We start from the raw sequence: 10,272 nt of genomic DNA, 5'->3' as shown, positions 1-10,272 counted from the left end.
TCAGCCCAGACTTCTGCTGCGACTCGGTTCTCCAACCCAATCTAGACTTCTGCTACGACTCGGTTCTCCAGACCAGTCCAGACTTCACCTAGTGCTTCGACTATGCCAAGACTTCCGCCTGATCCTCCAAATCAGGACTTCCCTTTGCTTAGCCTACAACTAGGACTTTCCCTTGCCTAGCTTCACTCACCAGGACTTCCCTTGCCCGATCGTCCAGATCAGGACTTCCACTACCTAGTCTAACCGACTAGGACTTCTCGCTAGTCATCTGACTAGACTTCACTCACTTCCACACATCCAAACATCAAGTCCTGTTTGGATCAACTCTTGATCAAACTGACCAGATTTAGGTATATTGTTAAACATCGAAACCCTAGAAAAGATCTAGTGCTTCTTGCACCAACAGCATGTGTGGAGAATATTAAATTGCAATTTTTTTACAAACAAAAATGGTTCATGTTTTTTTTTAACAATAATTTAAGAACCTACACCTTAAAAAAGATTTACTCCTCTAAATTTTGACTTATCCATAAAAAAAAAAGTGAGTATTAAGCTCATATGTTATTTTCTCATTCGTAGGTCGCCTCCTAAATCTTACAAATTCTCGTTTTGCCCATGTGAGTAAGATAATACCCTAACGTATAACTATTGTTCCCTCCCCTAAGACATAGATTCATTTGCAAACTTATTTATTGTTTCTTAGTTAGTTTAATTTAATTTCAATCTAATGTAATTTAATTATCTTCATGAAAACATTTTTATATTTATAATTCAATTTAATTCTGTCGGTCATATATTGCTACCTTTGATAGGTAAATAAATTAAATGGAAAAACTAAAAAAATGCCAGCAGTTAATTTATTCTCCAACAATGAAAAGAAAATTAGACTGAAATGGTCGGTGGAAACCAAACAATTTTTATATTCTTTATGATTTATAATTTTTCCAATATTCTAAAATGTTTATATTTTATGAAAAAAAACTATTTCATTTTTATGGATTTGATTAGAAAATATATTTTTAAAACTTATGTTTTACTTTTTAAAATCTTTTTAGTTTCATTTTTTTAATTAAAAAAAAACTTTTTAATTGATTGGTTGTGTCTTGTTTGGCACTACTCGGCCTAGGCTATACTTTATACTGATCACCATTAACATTATTTTGTTACCTTCACGACAAGGAAGAAATATTCATATTTATCGATTCCTGTACGCGCTCATTCTCATGATGCAAAATTCTAAAATGAACAATTAGGATATATTCAATCTTATTTATTTACTTATTAAACTTATATAAAAGTTAATAGATAAGTTTATTCATATATTGTTCACGATGAATCAAATTTACTATTACTCAAATTTATTTATTTCATATATTTTTTTACTAATTAAATAAGCTTATCGAACCAAACGTCAAATTTATTTACAAATGGCCGGTTGACTTACAGCCTTAGGAACAATGCGCAGAAAACTAAAAGAATAAAAGAAAATTGCAGAAAACCACTGAAATGCAAGTAATTCTCAACTCTTGTACTTGTTAATGGAATTCTATGGCATTGATATTTGTCAATTTGGACTTACAATAAAGTTAAGGCATTAATAGTACAAAAATGTTATAGTCAATACATTTTTATCAGTGAAAAAGAATGGTAAAATGGCAGAATCAAATTAGTATCCGGGCTTGTCGGAAACTACGACTAGAAAGAATCTAAAAGAATAGAGCAACCTGTGCTGCTGTGCATCTAATCTGTCACGCCTTTTCCTGCATCCAAACATGATTCCAAGGGGAAAGAAGAGCTTATGTACCAGGATGTCAACTTGGTTCGTGTACGAAGTCGTAATCAAATAGTTTCTCAGACTGCATCAATCATTTTTGGTCTGCCTCTTGATCACTGTAGGAGCATTATAATTTTTGATCAGTGAGGATAGGGAATCTAGGGTTTCCTATTGTGATTTCTTTGCCTGTCCAAGGGATTTCTGCTTGTAGCCATGTTTATGTCTCTCTAACAGCTTCTCCTTTGTTTTTTTCTTTTTGTCCATCTTTTGCTTTAACCTCTCCTCCCTTTCCCTATCAAGGATTCCTTGCCAATGCACTTCGCCGGTTAAAGGCCACAACCACTCGTCATGTGGATGCATGCCATCATCGGCTCTCTCAGCCAAATCTTCATCCATGCTCTTCAGTAAATCCAAGTTGAAGTATTTCACCCACATCTCTCTCAGCTCAAGAGGGTGCTGTTCCTTCAACTCCCCAGACAAGGGGTCAAGGTAAACCATCCTTCTGCCACTATGATACGCCCAGACATTCACCAACACTTCCAATACCCGGCAGTAGCAGTTCCTTTTCTAAGATTATGGTTGATCCAGGAAAAGGAAATTGAATAAATAATCACACAGTTACATCACAAAAAGCTAAATGCAAGGTAGTCAATTTACCTCCAGCATTGATGATCCAAGAACACAAGAAATCATGCTTCTGTTGCTCTGATTTAAGCTATCAAGTGAGTCCACAAACATTCTGTGGTTCAACAAGTAAAACAAATCAAAAAGAGACATTTAGAAAGTTTTGAAAGAAATAAAAAAGAAAAAAATACCTAGCGAACATAATAAATTCTAGATAGGATGGTGTTGGCATCACCCAGCTGTGGAGAATAGACCAATGGTCACCATCAAGAGGCATTGGAGGCAGGGCTGCATTTCCAGGGGGTATCCCATACATTAGTCTGAAAGCACTCTCAAACGCAGCACTGCAACAAATTTAGAAAGTGTTAAAAATTCTATTGCTTTGTAAACCACGTAGTTTGTACAACTTTCTACTATAATGCAGCATGGAAACATAAAAAAATTAGCTGTGAAAGTTTAGTTAAGCACGTGAGCTTATCTGCATCAAATTATTAATTGACTAAGTTAGTAGATGCTTCTATAGAGCCAATTGCAGTTCTATTGTGACAACCAAGGTTGACGTGCATATAAATTCTAATCTAATTTTCATGAAAGAATAACACGGTGATCAATTGGCACTTCGTCAAAGAGAGTGCAATTTAATAAGATCATCATCTCATTTCTCGGCTCTAATGATTAGCTAGAAATTTTCTAATCAAATTCTTAAGAAACCTAAATTTTAGTATAAACAAGCTAGGTTTCCAGGATATTTTTGAATCAACTAGATGGAAGGTGTTATAGACCTAAAATGTAAATACTGTTATATCAGGGGCCTTCTTGTAATATTTATATGGATTATAATACACAAAGGTAGAGGGGACTATCTAGGGTAATAATATAATTTTTCCCCTAATAACAAAACTCATATAAGTTGACATTTGATTTAATCATAGTTTATTTCTAGTATTTGTTTCACTGCTTATGATTTATTGTAGAACCTTTATTAATTTTGTCTTATTTTCCACATGCATAAGACCCACCAAACTTTATGGGTTGCTTGTTGGACAATTATAAGATAACACATACAAAAAGACAGTTGAGTGAAAGTGAAAAGGCAAAAGACAATGTGTTGGGTAACTACAAAATATAAAATTAAGAATAGTTCTATGAAAATAATTTAATGAGAGAGGACATCGAACATGTTTATACATGACTAGTTTTCAGTTAGTGGAAGTTGAATTTATTAGAGTACAAAGTATAACGGATAGAGGAAATCAAAGAACTTCAACAACTGCAAGATAAAATCATAAGTAGTTAGGATGAACATTGCTTGTATATGCTACATGAAATTTGAACTTTTGGAATATGCAATTTCCAAGCATTATGAGGATAACACAAAAAAAAACTCAAAGATACCAGGTATAATGTTCACATAATATAAGGTCATACACCAAGGATACTCAATGAACTTTCACCATATGTGCCTGAAAAGTTAAAGACATCAAGAAATGTTTCATCTCTTATTGCATTTGATCAATAACCCAATCTTTCTTTATAAGTTTCAAAATTTTATTTTGTCCAATTGAAATACCCATTGTAATTTTAAACACAATTTAAAAGAGCAAAGACTTTATCAGCACCCAAACAGCTGGATGACAAATTCCAGCATGAAACTATAGCACCCTATGTCTTAAGTCAAAAAAGAATGCAAAATAAATGAAAGATAAATCACCTGCATTGGTCAGCATTTAAATGGTCGCACATTGACCAGAAATTAAGTTTCGAGTTTTTCTCTTTATCCGTGTCCATTACTGCCCAATAGTACATTATATCCCCTTGTCTTTGGTCTTGAATTGCCTTCTCCAACACCTTCTCAGCAAAATGAGACAAAGAAACCTGTGCCAAGATAAAGTGAAATTTCTCCAGATTTATTACCAGATGTCGCTAGCACTTATTGACCTAATAAACAAGATCAAATAATTGTTTCTCCATCCATTATAGATGTCAGGTTATCTTTAAAGAACCTGATTCCTGGATAAGGAAGTTTGAACTAAGCTTTCTTAGTCACCAGGATCTAGAAACATTTAAAAATGCTCGATGATGTGTCATCATATTCCAGATATCTAAAGAAAATTAAAGACCCAACTTATCCAAGGATTGGCATAGAAAAGTGCAAACAGACTAAAATTATGGTCAAATCAAAGCAAATATAGTGAACAAAATGAAAAGAGAGAGTTCCAAGGGTAAAAAGATGACACTATAGTGCAAAGGAATGATACGCAAGAGCTAGTGGCATAGAACAATAAGAAGTCAGTCTTGGATGTTTGATGTGGGATTTAGTACAGATTCTGTAAACATCCATGATCATGAGATCCTTGTCATAGTTCTATGATGATTGTTAGTGTTAAACACAACTCAACAATTTTCATCAATTTAGAAGCTCACATTATTGATTTTGTTAGATGTAATATCATATATCCAAATTAAGATCACTTAACTATTTAAATTACTTTATTGAATATTTAATTGAAAATAAAGTTTAAATAAGGACCAAATGCATCTTGCTCAAATCCAGTAAACATAAAAGAATTCTTCTTTCAGATATTTTATAATGATTAAACTATTATGGCATGCAAATTACAATTTTATAATAAATTGATTTAATATTCTGATATGGCAATATGGGCACCCTTGTTCACCGCACGCACCCATACTCATGAAAAACCACTAGCATCAAGAAACAAGCAAAATATCATAAGTGTAGATTGGCAAACCAAAATACAAACATGATTGATAAAAAAAACTGATTAATGTTAAATTATGAGGGTTAATTAGTGGTTAACTTGGATTTTGAAGATTAAACAGATCAAATTGAGGCATAACCGATGAATTTAGAGGTTGCTTTATAGCTGTTTGGATCAGATTTGAGTTGAATTGAGAGTATTTAAGCTAATTGATGGCTGAAGATTGGTTTAGGTGATATTAAAAACCCTTCCCTCTCCTTTTTTTCTCTTCTGATTGAGTGAGCAAACTCTACCCCTCAAGCAAACAACACCGACCCCAACCTTCTCCCTTCTTCTACCACTGCTTACTTGAGCTTTATCACACTACCAGCAGGCAATGCCTGCTTCTAGTGCCAACTTAGCTCTCTGCCACTAAAAGCTGCCATTTGGGCATGGGAATGGCGCTTGTTGTTACATTGCTTGTTGCCGGACATTGCTTGGTTTCCATCACTCACTCCTCCCATCTCCCTTTGTGTGTGTATGTGGAGCAATAGCAGCTCCCACCCCCTTTTTTCAAGCCTCTTCTTGTTCCTCGTATGAGCAAAACCACCAATATGACAACCCTCTCTTCTCCTTATGCAGAATCAAGCCACAGCAGATTGAATTTCCATGTTCAGACACTGAGAATCTGAGTTGTACCTCCACTGGAATTTCTGTGTTTTGTTGTGTTGTCCCCTTAAAAACATTGTTTCCTCATTGTTCTTCATTGTTGGATGAATGAAAATTGTCTGTGGCGAGAAGGTGGTATTCTCATTCCATCTCTAGAGGCTTATTTGTTATGTCAATGAATCACAGCTTAGGAGATAGGTTCCTTCCTTCTCTTTCCACATTGAGTTGAGAAAATTTGTTAGGAAAAGTACTCTAGTTTGCTAATGCAGAGAACAAAACGAATAACCCAAAAAAGAAAATAAAATTAAAAGAATAAATTAGAGAATAATTTGAGATTCACGCATCCTCAATTAAAATGAATTAAAAGTATCCACTTACAGTGGCAATCAATGAAGTATACAAATGGAAATTAATCAGAATTTTTGCGGGTAAATCATGGAACTAATCCAACATCAACAAATGCTTTATACCTAAAAAAATTCAACTTGATGATTGTTTAAAATTATATAAACACAAATCGATATGTGCAACTTAAATTGAAATCTAACATGTTGTATAAAAGAAAGAACTTTATTCGGTGTATGCAAACCTTTCTCCCATAAGCACGCCATGACTGAAAACCAATCCATGGTAACTTATGAATGTTATCCACTCTGTTTGCAACAGCAAACATTGCACCGGTTTCACAAAGAAGATCCTTATAGTATGTATTGTTCAACAATGGAAGACGGTTAGCAGCCTCTATATCATCTGACTTTGATCTTCTGGCGCTATTTGACTGAAGAAAAAAATATATATAACATAAAGAATATAAAGAATGATCCAGCCTTACACTTTAACAACTTATGCAAGAATAAGAAAATTTATACAAGACAAAAAAAAACAGATAAGATTACAAGGGAAAATAAACTAACTGACAACAAATTCAGATGGCAGTTATGCTCGTGAAAGTTATGATTTATGGTTATAGCCTTAAAAGATCCCGTTGTTTGTTGAATACCACCGTCTCACAACAGGGCAAACCCTTCATATGCCTTATTTATTCTCCCACTCTGTCCTCCATTGAGTAATGACTCGCAAATTCATATGCCTTATGAAGCTCATGCAGTGCTAGGGCAATGGTTCTTCCTTTATTGTTAGATTTGACCATGTTGTTTCGATGGTTTAGTAATACAATTTAAATTAAGAGTGTATTTAATGATATGCATCGAGTGTGTAAAATATCATGTGATTTGAAGATCAAGTTGATCAAGCTTGGGTGATAAACTTCATTGATAAGTGTGAAAGCAATTGGGGATTAGAATGCTCAAAGATGGACATCAAGCTTCACAAAGAAACCGAAGACATATAAATGTTTATACTATCTATGATATTGTAATATTTGGCTGTTTTCAAGTATAGATTGTATCACTGTTGTAATGACCTAAGTAGAGGTGAGACTACCAAGACTTTGAATTTTATTGAAACCATAAGACTTTAAGTGTTTTCAAGTCATATTTGTCAATTGTTCAAGTCTTGAACCTTAAGTCAATTTACAAGATGCTATGAGATGAATAAGAGGACAGTCCAGACAGCATCAGTTTAACCAGTTGGTTTAGTCAATTAGAATATACTAGTCATTTAATGTAGGGGTTTGGACAATAAAATATTCCTAAGTGAGCTCCAATTGATAGATGGCTTCTCTAATCACTTAAAAATATTTAAAATGATATGAAATCGACTAGAAGAGTAAAATATTGTTATCAATTCCACATTTATATTTTGGACATCCAATCGAGTAGACCATATATCAGATCAATTAAAGATGTTTCTTTTAATTTTTTCAAGTGACCATTGAACCATGAAATATATATCCTTTGGAGATGGTTTGAGCACTAGGATTGAGCATTCTACAATCTCATTCATTTATTATGGTTCATAGAGATAAAATGTCCAAAGCATATTCAAAAACTTGAACAAGATTTGTTATTCAAAAACTCTATCAAGCTCTTTGGTAACCACTTTTCTCCCTTATGATTTTATTTCATCTCTTAGGGAGAAATTGTAAGATATTATCCTCGAGTGGAATTCCTTATTTGAGTCAAGATTAAGAGCTTACATAAATCCCCATTGGTTTGGATCAAGGTGTTATCCTTGAATTATAGAGGCTTACTCCATCACCTCTTGTAAAAGGGTAGCTTAGTAAATATGTTCGATGGGTAATGCATTGGACCATGGTTTAAAATTTTATATTGTGTTGGGAGACATACATTTGACATTGCACAACGAGCTGCATTTTTTCTTTTTAATTTTTTGTATCTGTAATTTTTTAATATTTAGATTAAAATTTTTAATTTTAATTAATATATTTATATTTAAAAAATATTAAAACCATATCGGCATGACACGATTATACTTGCCCATGGGTCGGATCTAAATCGAACCCTTACCCATTGACCTAGTTCAACGAGTCTAACCTGTAACTAGTCCGTCTATGGACAAACCAATTAAGGTTGGGCCCCCAATGAACCGACGAACCAACGATTGAACTGATTCAACTGCCAATTTGAACCAACAATTGAACTGTCGGTTAACCGTCAATTAATTGAAAAAAATTAATTTTTTAAATTTTATTTAGATTTTTTAATTATAATTTTTTATTTAATAATATTTTAATATTAATGGTGTGGTTTAATATTAATTAACATATTCTACCTCTCTATTAAAGCTAATTTTTCAATCTATTTGCCTTAAATTCTCTAATGTGGATTATTCTACCTTTTTTATTAAAATTAATTTTATAATCTATTTATCTTAAATTCTCTGATGTGGGACTATTCTACCTTTAATTTATTAAATTTATTAATCTCATTTAACTCTTTTAATTACTCATTGGTCTTATTTTTTTCATTTTATTCATTCAAAATTGAATTTAAAAAACTATTTGACTTGTATGATATCCAATAATATATTTACCAAGGAATATAATTTATTTAACAATAAAATTATATAATAAGTGAAGGCTATCATCAAACATATCAAATTAATTAAAAGATATAACTTATGTGATATATACATCTCATCATGCTAAAATAAAATAATAGTAATGTTAGATGAAAAAATTATTGGAATCAAAAAACAAATAATTTAGGATTTAGCATATATTCTTCTCGTCTATTTTGCCTTCGACTTTTTGGAAGCTCAAACACTAATGATTTAGTAAAAGTTATAAAAACAACAAACAAGCTTTATCCCACTAGGTGGGATCAGTTATATGGATCTTTTTACGCCATTAGATTCTATCCTCTGCTATATCATCATCTATACTTAAATAAATTTTATCTTATTTTATTGTTACTAACCAAGGCTTTTTTGGTCTCCTCTTCCTCACTTGATGTGCATATTTATCATAGTTTCACATCGTTTAATTGGAACATTTATTGATCATCTAAGTATGTATCTGTACCATCTTAAATGTGTATCTCGGAGTTTTACCTCAATAAATGTAACTCTGACTTTCTCTCTAATGCTCTCATTTCTTATTCTATCTATCCTCATATATCCATACAACCACCTTAACACCCTCATCTCTGCAACTCTCATCTTCTACTCATGTGCTCAAGTCATAACTCAACATTCAACGTCATATAACATAGCAAGTCTAACCGTCATTTTGTAGAATTTCCCTTAAATTTTGAAGTACTTTACGATCACATAAAATACTTAACGCTCTCTCCATTTCAATCATCATGTTTGTATTCTATATAAGACATCTCTCTCTACCCTTCCATCGTCTTACAAAAATTATCCTAAATGCTTAAAGTTCTCAGTTCCAGATAATTCGTCATCTTCTATCTTAACAATTGTCTCATTACATCTAATATTATTAAACTTAAATTTCATATATTCTATTTTTACTCTACTAAGCCTAAAATCTTTCACTTCTAGTGTTTCCTGCTAAGATTCTAATTTAGCATTTACTCTTTCACGTATCTCATCTACCAAAACAATATTATGTACAAATATGCACTACGGTACTGTGTCTTGAATGCATTTAGTGAGTTTGTCCACGATTAATGTAAAAAGATAGGAACTTAAAGTTTATTCTTAATGTAACCCTATCTTTATTGGAAATGTTTTAGTTAATCTGCCTGAAATCTTCACTCTGGTCATTACATCCTCATACATATCCTTAATTAGTTTAATATATACTACACTAACACCTCTCTTTCTAGAATTCTTCATATAATTGCTTTTAAAACTCTATCATAATTTTTTTCTAAGACAATAAATATCATGTGTAGATTTTGCTTTTGCTCTCGATATTTTTTAATTAGTTGCTTGAGAAGATGTATAGCTTCTATTGTTGGTCTTCCAAGCATGAATCTAAATTGATTTTCTATCACCGTGGTCTCCTTAATTATTTTTCTATTACTCTTTCTTAAAGTTTAATGATATGACTCATTAGTTTAATACCCCTATAGTTTGCATAATTTTGTACGTCTCCCTTATTCTTATATAAGA

The 10,272-nt window shown here is 32.4% G+C and overlaps 1 protein-coding gene across 1 annotated transcript in view; it reads right to left on the bottom strand.

The window, feature by feature from the left end:
* Nucleotides 1-1,575: 1,575 nt before the first annotated feature.
* Nucleotides 1,576-10,272, bottom strand: part of LOC141844247 (uncharacterized) — an 83,262-nt gene continuing 74,565 nt past the window's right edge. The window contains exons 10-14 of the mRNA XM_074732282.1: nt 6,359-6,547; nt 4,110-4,273; nt 2,590-2,742; nt 2,432-2,513; nt 1,576-2,341 (exon numbers count right to left, since the gene is read on the bottom strand). Of these exons, the coding sequence (XP_074588383.1) occupies nt 1,943-2,341; nt 2,432-2,513; nt 2,590-2,742; nt 4,110-4,273; nt 6,359-6,547 (987 nt within the window). The 3' untranslated portion in view covers nt 1,576-1,942. The remainder of the gene's footprint in view (nt 2,342-2,431; nt 2,514-2,589; nt 2,743-4,109; nt 4,274-6,358; nt 6,548-10,272) is intronic.

The sequence above is a fragment of the Curcuma longa genome, chromosome 13 (genome assembly GCF_044706935.1).
Source record: "Curcuma longa cultivar G26 ecotype Majalengka, Jawa Barat chromosome 13, ITB_CL_G26_1.1, whole genome shotgun sequence".
NCBI lineage: Eukaryota > Viridiplantae > Streptophyta > Magnoliopsida > Zingiberales > Zingiberaceae > Curcuma > Curcuma longa.
Note: the sequence above shows the minus strand (reverse complement) of the source record. Positions and strands in the feature narration are given on the sequence as shown.